Source organism: Balaenoptera musculus, chromosome 11 (assembly GCF_009873245.2).
Source record: "Balaenoptera musculus isolate JJ_BM4_2016_0621 chromosome 11, mBalMus1.pri.v3, whole genome shotgun sequence".
NCBI classification, from domain to species: Eukaryota; Metazoa; Chordata; class Mammalia; order Artiodactyla; family Balaenopteridae; genus Balaenoptera; species Balaenoptera musculus.
Window position 1 is genome coordinate 15,987,792 of NC_045795.1, and position 18,584 is coordinate 16,006,375.

The 18,584-nt window shown below is 39.8% G+C and overlaps 1 protein-coding gene across 3 annotated transcripts in view; it reads left to right on the top strand.

Moving 5' to 3' along the window:
• The first annotated feature begins 238 nt into the window (after positions 1–238).
• CDKAL1 (CDK5 regulatory subunit associated protein 1 like 1) overlaps positions 239–18,584 on the top strand; it is a 657,693-nt gene continuing 639,347 nt past the window's right edge. Inside the window, exons 1-4 of one of the 3 annotated variants that reach the window (XM_036869715.1) lie at positions 239–321; positions 1,157–1,200; positions 13,273–13,447; positions 14,711–14,823. In XM_036869715.1, the coding sequence (XP_036725610.1) occupies positions 269–321; positions 1,157–1,200; positions 13,273–13,447; positions 14,711–14,823 (385 nt within the window). In that variant the 5' untranslated portion in view covers positions 239–268. Of the gene's footprint in view, positions 322–554; positions 836–1,156; positions 1,201–2,264; positions 2,286–13,272; positions 13,448–14,710; positions 14,824–18,584 lie in introns of those variants that run through there. The other 2 variants (XM_036869716.1, XM_036869717.1) reach the window with 2 other exon arrangements.

Below are 18,584 nucleotides of genomic sequence, written 5' to 3' on the forward strand. Positions count from 1 at the left end.
ATAATAAATAAGTGGGGAGATAATGTTTATGGAAAGCTCTGAACACAGTACCCGACACGTAGTAAGAGCTCAGGAGAAGTTAGCTATTAAACGATTCTAAGAACTCGAGGTCTTGAAGATCTTATCTTCGTTCTGGCAACCAAAAGAATCGTTAAATGAAATCATTACTAAACCAAGTTGAACCTGAACGCGCACTTCCAGCGATGATGTAATTTGATCTCTCCGGGCCACCGTCTGCGAGCATGCGTAAATAAACGTGGCGGGACGTATGTGTCATGGCGAGCTCCATCTAAAGTCGCTGCAGTTTCCGGAGAGTGGCGTGTAGGTTCTCTTACTTTTGGCTGCTGGCTTGTTATTTCCCGACTGCTGGATAAGGGTGGCGGGTGGATCAGTGAGGGGCAGGGTTTGGTCAGAGTTCCTTTTACGGCGGAGCCTTGTTTCCCCAGTTTTAGTCTTTCTCGGGAGGTTTGCTGGTTTGTTTCGCAGTTAAAAGGGAACTTACCAGCTGGGCTGGGGGAATTGGGAGGCAGGTAGCGCTGCCAGAAGTGAGGACGGGTCTTTGGCCTTAGGTGCTGCAGGGCTGTAAGGAGTATTTAAGGGACCTCGTTGCTTATTGACAAATCTAACTTCATTCGTTTTCCCACTTTCTGCGTTAGTGAGTTTGTGGGACGGGACAAGGCTTTCACAGTTACCTAGCTTTCACAGAGCTGTATCTCAGAAATTTAAACTGAAGTTGGTCTGAAGATTAGGTGTCTTGATTTTTCACTTTTCCTTCTTGTTTACTGATAAAACCTGTTTCTGAATCTCGGGACGACACGTGTCTTTCGTGTGTCAGGTGATGTGGATACTTACTTCATGGCCATATTTCTGTTTTGTAGTTATCGGTATTACTTGAATCACGCAGACGTGTTGTAGTGCTGGATAGTATTTATTAACTACGGCCAGACGCTGGATCTCAGTCATAGCAAATGTGGCATGTTAACACACCTGTCCTAATCAGACAGAAATTGGGAGTAGTATGGAACATCATTAACCCTGCTGTATAAAGTAGCCTTTTATGGAGTTTAATCCCTTTTAGGTAGTTTTAAAGAGCCCTTACTGTGGTTTTGTGTAGTTGTTGCGAGCTTGCTTTTTCTAATCACTTTTTATTTTCCAGACTCATCGTTCAAGAAGATTGGAGACTAATTGCGAATAATCAAGGTACTCATTTATTTTAAGCCTTTTATGTTGGAGTGACGTGTTACATATTATAACGTGCAGAAAGGTAGCCTAATTTTAATTTCTTAGTGATTTTGCCACCATCATTATCTGGAAACGCCAAGATCTCCCTATCACTAAATCCAAGAAACGTTTTCATTCATTTTACTTAACTTTACTGATTACAGGTAATCCTGCATTGAGCAACACTGACCATGTCCACCTCTTTCACATGCTCGCTTCCTTTTCCTTTTGTGACCCACTGATTTTCTTCTTTAGTGGCTTTTTCTTGATCTCCATTATAGGCTGGTTCTCTTCTGTGTGGCAGGTAAATATGGAGTTTCTTAAGGCTTGGTCCTGTCCTCTTTCCAATTAGAAGAAATTCTGTTCTCTTTCTCTGGGTGAGCTAATGCACATCCTCATCAACATTGTTGTTCTCTTTTTTATTCTAGCCATCCTAGTGTGTGTGAAGTGGTGTCTCATTGTGGTTTTGATTTGCATTTTCTTTTTTTTTTTTAATATTTATTTATTTATTTATTTATGGCTGTGTTGGGTCTTCGTTTCTGTGCGAGGGCTTTCTCTAGTTGCTGCAAGCGGGGGCCACTCTTCATCGCGGTGCGCGGGCCTCTCACTATCGCGGCCTCTCTTGTTGCGGAGCACAGGCTCCAGACGCGCAGGCTCAGTAATTGTGGCTCACGGGCCTAGTTGCTCCGCGGCATGTGGGATCTTCCCAGACCAGGGCTCAAACCCGCGTCCCCTGCATTGGCAGGCAGATTCTCAACCACTGCGCCACTAGAGAAGCCTGATTTGCATTTTCTTGATAGCTAATGATGTTGACATCTCATCATGTTATTGGTCGTTTGTATATCTTCTTTGGAGAAATGTCTGTTCAAATCCTTTGCTCATATTTTTCGTTGGGTTATTTGTCTTTCTGTTGTTGAGTTGTACGTGTTCTGTATGTATTCTGATACCAAACCTTTAGCAGACATTTGATTTGCAAATATTTTCTCCAATTGTATGAGCTCTCTTTTCACTTTCTTGATAGTGTCCTTTGAAGCATGAAAGTCTTAAATATGGAAGTCTTAAATGTAAGTGCAGTCTTTTTTCTTTTGTTGCTTGTTCTTTTGGTGTCATAACTAAGAAACCAGTGCTTATTCTAATGTCATGAACATTTACACCTATCTTATCTTCTAAGAGTTTTATAGCATTAGTTCTTAAATTTAGGTCTGCAGTCAATTTGAGTTAATTTTTGTATGTGATGTGAAGTAGGAATCCAGCTTCATTCTTTGCATGTGGCTATCCAGTTGTCCCAGCACCATTTGTTGAAAACACTACTCTTTTCCTCATTGAATTTTCTTGGCACCCTTGTTGAAAATCAGCTGACCAGGTAATATATTTTTGACAAGCATTCTAGATGATTTTTATGTAACAATAATTCTAGGACAGTGATTCTCAAACTTTAGCGTACATCAAAATCACCTGGAGGGCTTGTTAAAGATTGCTGAGCTTTACTCAGAGTATCTGATTCAGGAGATTTTGAGTGGGACCCCAGACTTTTCATTTCTAACAAGTTCCCCAGTGACCCCAATTGTGCTGGTGTGGGAACCACACTGTGAAAACTACTGGTGTAGGACTTTGGTTCACAACTGTGGCAACACATATGAGAATTACTGGAAAGTTTTAAAAAATATTGATGTCCAGGCTCCATTCTAGCAATTGATTCAACTAGCCCAGGGCTCAGTTGTCGGTAATTGTCCATAGCTCCTCAGGTGACTATAATGAACACTCAAGCCTGAACCTTTGCTGTAGGAGAACAGTGGTTCTCAATCAGAGGTGTATAGTGGAATCACCTGGGCAGGTTTTACCTTCCCATCCTTAAATTCCACTCTGGAGAATGGGGCCTGGGTATTTGCTATTATAAAAGGTCTCCTAATAAATCACCTCTGTAAGTAACCAGTACTCTGTATTATTCTCTCTTCATCATTTTCAATATCTCCTTTTTTCACTTACTGTTTTTATTTCCTTTATTAAACTTGATTTCCTCTGCCTTTGAGAAAAAACTTTATACGATCCTGTTGTTCCATTTAACTACTATCTTGCTTTCCTTTTATTCTGAAACTTTCATTATTATTCACTTATTTAATAATTTCTGAAGGCTAACAATTCCATTTACCAGTTCGTTGGCAGTAAGAACGTGAGCTAATTAATAGTGATGAGTGAGTTTGTTCAGGTGCTTATTATATGCAGCCAGGTTTAGGAACCTCTGCATTATATATTTGTCTCTTTTGTGTCCCTAGAGTGAATTTCTGGAAATGGAATTGCTCGGCAAAAGGATATAAGTTTTAAAGTTTGATATGTATTGCCAGATTGCCCTTCAGAAAGGGTATGTCAGTTTTACCATGCTTTCAGCTAACAGTTGGGTTTTTGTCAGTCTTTATTATCAGTGGGGTAGATGGAAAATAACTCCTTGTTTAAACACATGCCCTTAGTGTGTTGGAGCATTCTTTCCTATGCTTAATGGCTATTTGCATTTCTTAAGTGTGTTGCCGGTTTTGCCTTTGCTCATTTTTTTCTGGAATGTTTTTCTTTCTTAGGGTTGCCTTAGACTCTTGCATTATTTGTGCTTTGCCAATGAAGCAGAGCCATGTGGGGAGAGCTTGGTGTTGAGAGAGGGCCTAGGTTCTAATTTTAGCTCTATCAGTGGACAAATCCTTTAGCTCCTCTGGACTTAAGTTTTGTAAAATAAGAGGCTTAGCAGTGTTCCTTGCTTCCCTAACTCTGATATTGTATGTCTACTGCAGTAGACCCCTCTCATCTCTCTTCTTCCATACTGTTTCCCTTCAGTGGATCCATAAGCAATTGTGTATGGGATGTAAATATTGTGTAATTAAAAAAAGTGAATATATGTCATTCAATTTATAATCCTTCAGTAGTTCTTTAGTAACATTGAAAGGCACTACCTGGTCTTAGCCTTTCTCACTTAACTTTGTTATTTCATAGAGTCATAGTTCATAGAAGAAACCGTAGGGGTTGGGTATTTATTTCACCATCCCACCTACTGTAAGAATTTCCTCCTATGTTATAGAAAGACTAGCTAAATTCAGCTTAAGCAAGTGTTTATTTATCCATTCATTCAACAGGTATTCTGCACCTGCTGTGGGCTAGGCATTGTTACAGGTGTTGTAGATATAGTGGTGAAAAAGAGATGACACCCTTGTTCTTATGGAGCTTACACTGTAGTGAGAAAGACAGGTGCAGTTATATATATGGAGTCAGGTAGGTAAGTGTTATGAAGAAAAATGAAGCGTAAAGTGGGTTAGAGGCCGGTGAGAATGTGTGGGATGCCCAATCAGTGTGTGCTTATTTTAGATAGGGTGATTAGGAAAAGGCCTCTCCAAGGTGTCATTTGAGTAGAGAAGGAGGCATCAAGGCATACGAGTATCTGGGGATGATATTCAAGGCAGAGGAAGAGCAAGTGTGAAGGCCCTGAGTCAGAAGCTAGTTTGGCCTGCTCAGAGAATGTCTGAAAGATTATTACAGTTGGGGCAGAGTGGGAGGTAGCAGAGGGGGCATATTTTGTTAGACTGGGTAGTGTACAGTAGAAAGTATTTATTGAGAAGCTGCAGTGTGCTAGACAGTCCTAGGCACCACCTGGGATAAAGCAGTGAACAAAGCACCCAGAATCCTTTACCTCTCCCCGCCCCCCCATCCCCCCAAGAGTATATATCCTAGTAGAAAGAGATAGTAACAAAATAATGAAGATATTTTCATGGAGGAAGAAATTTTCCTGTACCTTTCTAGGTTCTCCTGGCTGGTCTAAGAATTAAACTGACAGATTAGCAGGAGGCAAATCAAACGAAAGTTTAATAACATGTATACATGGGAGAGACCCAGGCAAACAGTAACTCGCCCAAGTGGTTGAAACCCTTGCCTTAAACCCTTTTGTCTTCAGCTAAAGACAAAAGAGGATCTTGGGGGTAGTGGTTTGGGACCTCAGAGGGGAGGAAGGCAATTGCCATGCCATGGAAAAGCAAATGTTTGGTAACAGAGAGGAATTTTAACAAACAGACTTTGCTAGGTTCCTCCCTGTCTGCACACGTAGTTCATACTCTAGTTATCTGTGGTGATTACTCCTTTCCTGGAACAGATGCTCTGTTTACATTCTTTTAGGCATTTACGGGGAAGGTCAGAGTTTCTTCCTGAATCTTTTGGTCCTTGATTGTTTTCAGCTCAAAATAATCGGCGTGGCAAGCAGACATTTTGGAGTGGCAAGTTTGCTCCCCTGTAATATCTAAGCAGGTGGTGAAGTGCCGTGGTAAGGAAACAAGGCGGGGAAGGCGGATAGGAGGTGTGTGTACCTGGTGAGGTGGGAGTTGCTCAGGAAGGCCTCACTGGTGACATTTGAACAAAGTCCCAAAGGGCTTGAAGGCATTCCAGGCAAGACGAAGACCTTGCAATCAGTGTGTGCCTGGCGGGTGTGAACTAGCCAGGATGCCCGTGTGGCTGAGTGGAGTGAGAGGGGAGAGTGGTAGGCAGTGGGGTCACAGAGGTAACAGGAAGCTGATTATGTCCTTGTAGAACTTTGTAGCAGTTTTTACTCTGGGGCTTTTTACTCTGAGATGGAATACCAAGGGAAGGTTTTGATCAGAAGCCTGAGAAGAATTTAGGTTTTAAAGGGATCCCTGGCTTACGTGCTGCAAGTGTCCTTCGGGAATTAAGGGTAGAAGCAGGGTGACTATTACAGTCATCCAGGCAAGAGTTAATGTTGGTTTGGACCAAGAATGTTAACAGTGGGTATGGTCAGAAATAGATTCTGAACATATTTGGAAGGTCAAGCCAGCAGGCTTTTGTTGGTGGATTGGATTTAGGGTGAAGGAAAGAGAGGAGTCAGGGATGGTTCCAGGATTTTTGGCCTGAGTGGGTGGAAGGTTGGGGTTGCCTTTAAGTGAGACGGGGAAAGTTGCGTGAGCATCTGGTGTGATGTTGTTGGTTGCAGGTGGGGTGAGGTGGAGAGAGGATCAAGAGTTTTGTTTTTGACCTTTTAATTTTGAAATAACTATTAGACATTCAAGCAGGGGTGTTGAATAGGCAGTTGGACATCTGAGCCTGAAGTTCAGGGGAGGACTGGGGCTGGTTATATAAGCATACAGTTGGTATTTCAAGGCCTCGGGACTGGATGAGATCACCTAGGGTGTGTCTGTAACTAGAGAAGAGAAGTCCTGTGGGCATTCCACGTTGAGAAGTTGGAGAGATGTGGAGGAACCAGCAGAGGAGACTTGGGGAGTGGTTGACATGGTAGGAGGAGAACTCAGAGTGTGGGATTCCAGAAGCCAGTGAAGAAGATAGCTTTAGGAGGGAACGCGTGGACAATAGTGTCAGATGCTGCAGACCGGGTCAGGCGAGATGGCTGAGAATTGACCGCTGTGTACACTGTTGTGAGTCACTGAAATCAGGACAGCAGTTTTGGTGGAGTGGTCGGGGTGAAAGCCCGGTTTAGTAGAGAATGGGAGGGGGAAATTGGAGACAGTTCTTGCAAGGAGTTTTCTTTTAAAGGATAGAAATGTGGTGGAGATAGTAGGTAGAGGAAGTGGGGCCCGGATGAGGTTTTTGTTTTTCAAATGGGAGAAATAACAGTATGTTTATACCCAGATAGTAGTGATTTAGTAAAGAGACAATTAGTGATGATGCAAGAAGAGGAAGCATGGCTGGAATTCTGTGCTCGAGCAGGTCAGAGTAGAGGGATTGTTCTAAGGTGGGTGGGCAGTTCATTCACTGTAACGGATTGATATGTGGGCAAAGACCCATTTCCCGGTAAGAGAATGAAGTCATCCATCTGTACAGAATGTGGGAGGGGGATCTGAGGGTCGGCTTCATTCAGGCCTTCTGTTTTCAGTACCGTCTGCAGCCTCATGAAGAGGAGATCTGTGAGAAATTAATTTTCAGAAAACTCCGAAGATCAGCGAGTTTAAGTTTCTTTACCGCAGCTCTTCCCAGTCCTTGCTCTACTAATGCATACTGGGAACCTGTAAGAGGCAGACTTTCCCAAATTTATTTGACCACAGAACTATTTCTTCACTGATAGTTAACAAATAGAACGAATTTGGGAAAGACTAACCTAGTTCACTTCACCTTACCTATAGTTTGCTGAGTCGGCCAGGGCTCTCGTTTGCAAGAACAGAAACCCCAACTCAAATGAATTTAAGCCACAGAGGGAATTTATTAGCTCACGTGACTGGGCAGAGCAGGGCTGCGTCTGGCTGCAGGCGTTGGTTGGACCCAGTTGCTCAAATAATGTCAGTGTTGCTCATTATCTCTCCAGCTCTTAGACGGCTTTGCTGCCTTGGGTAGGTTTCTGGTTTGTGACAGGCAAGATGGCCCCCAGGATCCTCAAGTTGACAGCCTCCTAACTTAGCCACTTCAGTGAAAGAGAAGCCAGCTCTCCTGTTAGCCCCGGCATAGAAGTTCTCGTGATGATTCTGACTGGCTCGGCTTGTCATGTCCAAACCTGAACCAATCACTGTGGCCCAGAGGATGAATTACTCTGGCAGGCATGGGTCTCATGTGCCATGGCTGCACCTGGGGAAGGAGGAGGCCTGTGACTGACAGTCCTACCCTGACCACGTGGTATGTGTGTTCACTATAATTTAAACAGTTCTTGATTGATTGCCATCTGGGTTATTTCTGATCTTTTGTTCTTCTGAGCAATGTAAAGCTAGCTGAGATTTGAACACAGATTTGTCTGATTTACAGGGCGTAGTTTGTCATACTTGTAAAGAGTGCATTACAGCCAAGGGCACAAAATGAGCCTGGCTGGAAATACTCTGTTAATGGAAAGGTGGGAATCTGACAAATGAAGAGAAGGAAAATTCATCAGAAAGGCTCGAGACCAGTGGAGAGTGTAGGACCCTTAATGCTGGTTTAGGCGACCTGGATGAAAAGTGGTCATTCCGGGTAATTAAGTAGGCCGTAGAGTCTCACACAGCACGTGGGCTCAGGCTCATCTGCCGTGGAGTCTTTGAGCTGCTTTGGGTAAGTTAGCTTCTCTGTGTTTTAGATTACTCTTCATTTTTTTTTTACTTGGCTGTGCCACGCGGCTTATGGGATTTTAGTTCCCCGACCAGGGATGGAACCCAGGTCCTTGGCAGTGAGAGTGCGGAGTCCTAACCATTGGACAGCCAGGGAATTCCCTAGATTACTCTTTAAAGTGAGTATAACACCACCCCCTACCTCCTGGAGTTGTTGTGAACGGTTAATGAGGTGGCACTGTGAAGCACTTGCTTCCTGTCTGGACACAGTGTTAGCGGAGGTCTGCCAGCAAGTGTCCTCAAGGATCGGTAGATCTCATTTTCCTGTGCTTCGCTTTATTGTGCTTCGCAGATGTTGCCTTTTGTTTGTTTGTTTTTGTTTTTGCACATTGAAGCTTTGTGGCAACCCGGCATCCAGCATGTCTGTTGGTGCCATTTTTCCAACAGCGTTTACTCTGTGTCTCTGTGTCACATTTTGATAATTCTCGCAGTATTTCAAACTCTTTCATCATTGTTACATTTGTTATGGTGATCTGTAATCATTTATCTTTGTTACTGTTGTAGTTGTTTTGGGACGCCTTGAACTACGCCTGTATGAGATAGCGAACTTAATTGGTAAATGTGTGCTCCTACTTACACCAACTGGCCCTTCCCCCGTCTCTCCCCCTTTCCTCATGCCTCCCTATTCCCTGAGACACACCGATACTGAAATTAGGCCAGTTAATAACCCGGCAGTGGCCTCTAAGTGTCCAAGTGAAAGGAAGAATTGCATGTCTCTCAGTTTAAATAAACTAGAAGTGATTAAGCTTAATGAGGAAGCCGAGATAGACTGAAAGCTAGGCTTCTTGTGCCAGTTAGCCAAATTGTGAATGTAAAGGAAGAGTTCTTGAAGGATATTAAAACAGATCCTCCAGTGAACACACGGATGATAAAAAAGCAAAACAGCCTTATTGCTGATATGGAGAAAGTTTGAGTGGTGTGGATAGATGATCAAACCAGCCTCAACGTTCCCTTAAGCCAAAGCCTAATCTTGAGCAAGGCCCTATAACTCTGTTCAATTCGGTGCAGGCTGATAGAGGTGAGGAAGCTACAGAAGAAAAGTTTGAAGCTAGCAGAGGTTGGTTCATGAGGTTTAAGGGAAGAAGCCGTCTCCGTATGTAAAAGTGCAAGGTGAAGAAGCAAGTGCTGATGTAGAAGCTGCAGCAAGTTACCCAGAAGGTCCAGAAGATCTAGCTGAGGTAATTACAGTGGCTCAGTGCCTGGTTTCAAAACTTCAGAGGACAGACTGACTCTCTTGTTGGGGCTAATACAGCTGATAATGATAAGTTGAAGCCAGTGCTCATTTACCATTCCGGAAATCCTAGGGCCCTTAAGAATTATGCTAAATCTTCCCTGCCTGTGCTCTGTAAATGGAAGCAACAAAGCCTGGATGACAGCACACCTGTTTATGCCATGGTTTACTGAATATTTTAAGCCCACTATTGAGACCTACTGCCTAGAAAAAACATTCCTTTGAAAATATTACTGCTCATTGACAGTACACCTGGTCACCCAAGAGCTCTGATGGAGATATACAAGGAGATTAATGTTTTTCATGCTGCTAACACAGCATCCATTCCGCAGCCCATGGGTCAAGTAGTACTTTTGACTTTCAAGTGTTATTATTGAAGAAATATATTTTTATAAGGCTAAGCTGCTATAGACAGTGATTCCTCTGATGGATCTGGGCAAAGTAAATTGAAAACCTTTTGGAAAGGATTCACCATTCTAGGTGCCATTGAAGACATTCCTGATTCGTAGGAGGAGGTCAACATTTCAACATTAACAGGAGTTTGGAACAAGTCGATTCCAACTTTCATGGATGACTTTGAGGGGTTCAAGGTTTCGTGGAGGAGATAACTGCGGATGTGGTGGAATTAGCAAGAGAACTAGAATTAGAAGTGGAGTCTGAAAATGTGACTGAATTGCTGCAATCTCATGGTAAAACTTGGATGGATGAGGAGTTGCTTCTTATGGATAAGCAAGGAAAGTGATCTCTTGAGATGGAATCTATTCCTGGTGAAGGTGCTGTGAAGATTGTTGAAATGACAACAAAGGATTTAGAATATTACGTAAACTTAGTTAATAAAGCAGAGGCAAGGTTTGAGAGAATCGACTTTAATTTCAAAAGAAGCTCTACTGTGGGTAAAATGCTGTCAAACGGCATTGCATGCTTATAGAGAAACTGTTCATGAAAGGAAGAGTCAATTGATGGGCAAACGTCACTGTTGTCTTATTTTAAGAAATTCCCACGGCCGCCCCCCTTCAGCACCCACCACCCTGACCAGTCAGCAGCCATTGGCATGGAGGCAAGACCCTCCACCCCCAAAAAGGTTATAAATCTCTGAAGCCTCAGATGGTGGTTAACCTTTTTTATAGCAACAAAGTATTTTAAAATTAAGGCATATGCATAGTTTTTTTTAGATATAATGCTATTTCACACTTAATAGACTACAGTGTAGTGTAAACATAACTTTTATGTACACTGGAAGATCAAAAAATTCATGTGACTCCCTTTATTATGACATTCGCTTTATTGCGGTGGTCTGGAGCTGAACCTGCAGTTATCTTTGAGTTATGCCTGCACATTTCATTTTTCAGGTAGCTTTTCTTCTTAAGTATTTTATTTTAACATAATTGTAGATTTACTTAGTTATAAAAATTATGTGGAGATGCTGTACACTTCACCCAAGTCTCCCCCAAAGGTAACATCTTGCAAAACTGTAATATGTACAGTATCACAACCTGGATATCGACATGATGTAGTCAGGATGCAGAACATTTCCGTCACCACAAGGATCGCGCACACTGACCTTTATAGTCACATTCACTTTCCTCCCGCTCCATCCTCTCCTTAATCACTGGCAACCACTATTTTGTCCTCCATTTCCATTATTTTGTTATTTCAATCTCAAGTATGTTATATAAATGTAGTCATACAGTAGGTAACCTTTTGCAATTGGCTCTATTCGCTGAACATAATTCTCTGGAGATTCATCCAGGTTGTTACATGTGTCAATAGTTCATTCCTTTCTGTTGCTGAGTAGTATTCCATGGTATTGGATGTGCCTCAGTTTACTTAACCATTCAACCGTTGAAGGGCATCTGGGTTGTTTTCAGGTTTTAGCTCTTACAAAGAAAGCTGCTGTAAATATGTATTTTAGGTTTTTGTGTGACTGTCTTAATATTTCTCCTGGATAAACACCTAGAAGTACAGTTGCTGGGTTGCATTGTAGTTGCATGATTAGTTTAAGAAAATGCCAGATTGTTTTCCAGAGCAGCTGTACCATTTTATATTCCCACCAGGATTGTATGAGTGATCCAGTTTCTCTACATCCTTGCCAGCATTTAGTGTTGTCACTGTTTTTTATGTTAGTGATAGCTATGTAGTGATATCTCATTGTGGTTTTACTTTATATTTCTCTGATGGCTAGTAATGTTGAATCTCTTTTCATGTGCTTATTTTTCCCTCTGGATATCCTCTTAGGTGAAATATCTCTTTGTCTTTTGTCTATTTTCTAACTGAATTTTTTTCTTTTCTTTTTCCTTTCTTTTTTTTACTATTCTGTTTTGAGTTCTAGATACTAGTCCTTTGTCAGATATGTAGTTTGCAAATATTTTTTTCTCAGTCTACAGCTTGACGTCTCATCTCTCAAAAGGGTCTTTTGCAGAGTAAAAGTCTTTAATTTTGGTGATGTCTGGGCTTGTTAATTTTTCTTTTTATGGATGGTGCTTTTGGTGTCAAGTCTAAAAACAATTCACTTAGTTCTAGATCCAGAAGACTTTCTCTTAGGATTTTTTTTCTAAAAGTTTATAGTTTTGTTTTACATTTTAGTCCAGGATCTATTTGAATTAAGTTTTGTGTAAGGTGTGAGACTTAGGTGGTTGTTCATTTATTTGTCTATAAATGTCCAGTTGCTCGAGCAGAAATTATTGAAAAGGCTATCTTTCCTCCACTGAATTGTGTTTTGCAGTTTTGTGTTTTTTTTCGGTGTTTGTGTGGGGTGGAATGGTTATTGTCTAAAAGTTTTCTGTCTTGTTAGGCTGCCACTTTTCTGGTTCTTTGGCAACAGAACAGGCTTTTGTTTTGTTGAGGGCTTTTATTGTCTGCACCTGTTGGCATTTCTGGGTTTCTGGCTTCTTCAGCTCCAAGTCTGGGATATAGGAGGCAAAACGAAACCCAAGTAGCTCACCGTGGTGGTGTTCCTTGGGTTGCAAGGTCCCTAGCCGGTCTGCCTTCTCTCCATCTTTCAAAATGTTCTTATGTTTATTTTACATATACGTCTGGAGTTCTAGTTGTACTTAGTGGGAGGGATAGGGAAAATATGTTTATTTCATCTTCCTGGAAGCAGTGTCCACATTTTCTTTTCTTAATTATAAAAATTTTGAACATTCAGGAAAGTAGAATTGGATAATAAACACCAACATGTCTATTTCCTAGATTTAAGAGTTGTAAATGTTTCCCCATGTCTTAATCTATTTTTTATTGTTTTAAAATAAATTATAGACATAATATTTACCTCCACATATTCAGTATGCATCTCTAAAAAATAAGATTTTAAACATAAAGACAGTACTTTATATCTAATGATTTATTGCAATATCCAAATACTGTCTAATACCCAGTTCGTATTCTGATTTCCCTAATTGTTCCCAAAATGTCTTACAGTTGTTTGGACAAAGTAAGACCTGATCAAGAACATGAAGTGTGTTCATATTATCTTTTAAGTCTCCTTTAATCTTGAACAGTTCCTTTCCTGCTTTTTTTCTCCATGACACTGATTTGTTGAAGAAATAGTTCCAGTTGAACCCTGGAATGTCCCACTATCAATAAGATTTATCTGGTGTTTCTTTTACTGTATCTCCTGTATTTTCTGTAAACTTGAAGTTAAAATCTAAAGGCTTTATTAGATTCAAGTTTGGCGAGACTGTTTCACGGGTAATGTTATGTTAAACAGATTTTCTGAGGGACTCATACGCTTGAATCATTTATAACTTTTTTATATGATAGAGAAGATGCCTTCTGCAACCTGTGATACGTTCCTGGATGACATAGAAGATATTGTGTCACAAGAAGATTCAAAGCCCCAAGATAGGCATTTTGCGAGAAAGCACGTCATTCCAAAGGTGCGAAGGCGAAATACCCAAAAATATTTACAAGACGAAAACAGTCCACCAAGTGATAGGTAAGCTTTTCTTTTCTTTGAAATTATATTCAGTATCATACCAGGGGAGAGGCTGGCACTACTGTATATGATATACATAATGTCTCTTTTAAAAAAACCTTTGAAATTTTGAGAGGAAATATGTAGTGTTTTTTTTGTTTGTTTTGTTTTTAATTTGAATGGTTTTAAATTTAGCAAAGTCATTGACTAAAGAAGAAAAAGATGTCAAATTGCATGTTTCTTAAAGGCAGGGCCTAGGGCAGTATTTGGCACAAAGATAGCTGCCCCCTTGCACCCTCCCCTGGCTGGATCTCTTTGCTGTTACAGTAGTTGGTGTGTAATTGTTACTCCCACATTAAAAATTTTATTGGAATTTGTGATTCTTATGAGATAGTGGTGGTTTGGGCATTTGGTTTTTCTTGGCAAATTTACAAATACTTGTGGATCATCTAAAGGCATTGGGCACAAATTATTGTGCTGTTTACACTGTTCTATTAGGTCTCTAGTGAAATTCTAATACAACGTAGCCAGAAAGGAATATGCAGTTATATAGTTTTAATATGCTTATATTTGTTTACCTAGTAAATTGTTGAGAGTTTTAATACACTTGATTATTTTGTTTGGAACAGATTCATAAGATGTATGAATTTAAAATTTGCTTATATTTTAATGAATGAAGTTTATTAAGTTTGTCCTAAACATGTCATTAAGGTAATGTCTATTTAATTATTAATTATCAGGGCAATCCAAGTTGAAAGTCCTTTTATTTCCTTTGTAAAAATATTACATTTTTTAGAACTCTATTTTTATATACGGAATGCTTTGAATAGTGCTGTAGGGTGACAGATTTTCATTTTGATTCAGTTATTTATATCTGTAAGTTATAAACTAAAGATTGTAACTAGTATATAGTAGTCTTTAGATGTATTTAACTTTATTTGCCATTGCTGCTAGAACCATTTTCTGTGCTATTGTTATTTGTTTGTACCTTTCCAGGAGTTGAACTTAGTGGTAGTATTTAGTAGTACTGAATGTAAAATACAACTCAGAGAAAAGATATTTTTTTTTATAGAGTCTTAACTTAGAATTCTGTGCTGTTATTTTATCTTGTATTTAGATTTTTGGTGTAACAGCAGATTATGTATTAAGTTGGTGCATTTAATGAATAGCCTGTGAATGGATTGCAGTGAGTGAGTATTTTTGCATAATGGGCCCAGAAATTACCTAGTGCTTTTTATTTAAAAAATCCCTTAATGAGACTTTTTTTTTTCAATTCATTAACAGCACTATTCCAGGCATACAGAAAATTTGGATACGAACTTGGGGCTGTTCTCATAATAATTCAGATGGAGAATATATGGCTGGACAACTGGCTGCTTATGGATATAAAATTACAGGTAATGAGATCTGTAATGTATTTTATTGATTAAATTTTTCAGAGCTAAGATTTTTAGAGATATCTATTCTAACTTCAGCAACTAAAGGACATTTTAGCATAACTTGATGATTTTAAGGGAAAACAAAATGATACCTAATATATGTTGTCTAGATAACTACAGTTGACCCTTGAACAGCACAGCTTTGAGCTGTGTGGGTCCACTTATCTGGGGACCTTTTTCAGTACATACACTGTTATGTTTACGATCTGTGGTTGGTTGAATCCTAGGATGTGGAACCCTTGGATATGGAGGGCTGGCTATGGCACTTGAGGATATGCGGATTTTGGTCTCTGCTGCAGGTTCTGGAACCAATCCCCTGCACATACTTAGGGATGACTCTGTGTGTGTGTGTGTGTGTGTGTGTATAATATTAAAAAAAAAAAACTTTATTTTGAAATAAGTTTGGACTTACAGGAAAGTAGTAAAATTGAGAGTTTGTATATGCCCTTTATCCAGGTTCCCCTAATCTTAATATCTAACATAATTGTAGTATAATTAATAAATTGGGAAATTAGCGTTAGCGCAATACTGTTATCTAAACTACAGATCTTGTTTGAATTTTGTCAGGCTTCCCATTTACATCCTTTTTATGTTCCAGGATCCAATCTAGGATCTCACCTTATGTTTATTTGTAATGTCTCCTTAGTCTCCTCCAATCTGTGACAGTTGCTCAGTTTTTTCTCATCTTTTATGACTTTGACACTTCTGAAAGAAAATCGATTATTTTATAGAATGTCCCTCACCTTGGGTTTGTCTGATAGAGTAAGGTAATTATGATTACCTTAGATTAGAGTAAGGTAATTATGCATTTTTGGCAAGAAGAGCACAGAAGTGATATTATATCCTTCTCAGTGCATCACATTGGGCAGGGGGCTTCATGATGTTAGTACACTACCCCTTGTCTGTCAGATTTCTCCACAGTAAAGTTACTATTTTTCTCATTGTAACTAATAAATATCCTGTGTCTCCTCAACCTCTTGCCTAGTAATTTTACTATTCGATAATTTTAGTATCTGTTGGTGGATCTTGTCTGCAACAGTTATTACTGTGATATTTGCTTAGTGGTGATTTTCTATTTTCTTCTTTTCTTCCACATTTATTGATCAGAGTCTTCTGTAAGGAAGGGCTGTCCTTTCCTCCCCACTTTATTTGTTGATATCCGTATGAACTCATGAATATTTATTTTATTCTATAGGTTATAGTTCGGAGCTATCATTAATTATTTTGTTGCTTGTATTGTTCCAACTTTGGCCATAGGACCTTGTTTAGGCTGGCTCCTGTGTCCTTCAAACATGCCCCCATTCCTTTTTGAGCACTTCCTTATTTTCTGGCACCACAAGATATTCTAGTGTTGTATTTTCCCTTCCCCAGCCTCAGAAGCAACCACTTTTCCAAGGAATCCTGACCCCTTTCATTAGGAGAATAGTGTTTAGAACCAGACCAGAGATCTGGGCACTAGTTGTGCTTATTGCTACTGTGAAGTATCAGTGCTTCGAGGTCCTCTCAGTGGACAGAGTTAGGAAATATATATGTATATGAAGTGGCACATACACACATCTGTATCTGTTTCTGTTGTATGTACATTAAATGGGAACATAATTTGAATGCTTTGTGAGAGGCAGTGAATGGCCCAGTGCTTTATATGTGTTATCATGCTTAGTCCTTCTGATATAAGGACATATTAGCATCCATTCATATAGGTGAGAATGGAGAGGTTGTTTCTTACTTTCAATCACATGGGCGGTAAAGTCTGTTGCTCCAAAACATTGCTCTTGACCACTAGTCTATATCACATAGCAGATTGCCTTTGCGTGTGCAGTTGGCCCGTCCTAGCTTCAAGATGGATGTGAGGAGAAGGGCAGATTGGAAAGTTATTCCTTTCATAGCATTGTTTCCTTCGATAAGTAAATAACCGTATGTCATTAACTCTGTTTTTGATAACTCATTCTTTTTTTTTTTTTATTTTATTCAAATCACATTTATTTTAAATTTATTTATTTATTTATTTATGGCTGTGTTGGGTCTTCGTTTCTGTGCGAGGGCTTTCTCCAGTTGCGGCAAGCGGGGGCCACTCTTCATCGCGATGCGCGGGCCTCTCACTATCGCGGCCTCTCTTGTTGCGCAGCACAGGCTCCAGGCGCGCAGGCTCAGTAATTGTGGCTCACGGGCCTAGTTGCTCCGCGGCATGTGGGATCTTCCCAGACCAGGGCTCGAACCCGTGTCCCCTGCATTGGCAGGCAGATTCTCAACCACTGCGCCACCAGGGAAGCCCTCATTCTTTTTTTAAAAAATTTATTTTTATTTATTTATTTATTTATTCTTGGTTGCATTGGGGTGTCGTTTCTGCTTGTGGGCTTTCTCTAGTTGAGGTGAGCAGGGGCTACTCTTCATTTTGGTACGCAGGCTTCTCATTTCGGTGGCTTCTTTTGTTGTGGAGCATGGGCTCTAGGCACGCGGGCTCCAGTAGTTGTGGCACACGGGCTCAGTAGTTGTGGTTTGTGGGCTCTAGAGCACAGGCTCAGTAGTTGTGGCGCACGGGCTTAGTTGCTCCACGGCATGTGGGATCTTCCTGGACCAGGGCTCGAACCCATGTCCCATGCATTGGCAGGCGGATTCTTAACCACTGCGCCACCAGGGAAGTCCTGATAACTCATTCTTTAGACAGCAAAATCAGTCTTAAAACAGGTAAAAACACTCAATCTGCTTTTAGAATTACTTCTCTGTGTTCATTAGTAATTTTTGTATAATTTAGTCTGTACTTAACCTTAATACATTCTGATGGTGCAGTTTGAAAATTAAGAAAATAGCCTTTAGGGTAACTTCCTAAATATTAAAAAAATTCAGAGCTTGACTTATCCTAGGTGATATTTAATATCTAACACATGTTAATTCATTTTAGCCTATTAGCAGGTTTTTAGTCTTATAACAGTACTCTTCTATGTAAAATAAGTCTTGATGTGTTTATACAAGAATATTAAACTTTGTTATGCAAACCTAATTTTCGTTTCATATTTGGGAATAGTAAAAAGGGAAATTGGTTTCTTAATCACTTGAATGTGAAATTTATTTTTCTTATTAATGTAGTTTATTTCTTTTATATGCCTGTATTACTTATATGTATTCGTATTAATTTTACATACTGTTGATTTTACCCACTTCAGAAATTTATCAGTTTTAATTCTAGTCTGGCTTGCATGCAGTAGACTATAGGACCACTTTCTTACTTGTCTAGAAGCCATAGGCCCAGAAAATATAAACATTAGCTTCCTTAAAATATTTAATAAGGAAATCTCTACAGATCTTTCATTTAGGTTAGATATATGAATGATTTCTGGATACCTATGCCAGTGGTCTCTTTTGTTATTGTGGAATAATGAGAGTTTATAAAAATTATTATTGCTTAATAGTTTATAATATTTCATTAGTCACACGTAGACCAAAAATATTTTCGTTTAACTCTGTAATTGATAAAATGAGATATATAATAGATTATGTATAATGTACACAGAGGTTACTGAAAACAGTATACAGAGAAATTCAGAAATCTCAGTTACCAATGGTAGATATTTTTACTCTTTGGGGAAGAAAGAGAGATTAGGTATATACTTGAAATTGCTACTTCTAACTGTGTGAATCTAGGAATATAATTACTCCATAGTAAGACCTCACAGAGGCTTACTCAGAGAAGTAAATGCTTGTTCGTTGCCTCTTTCAAATCC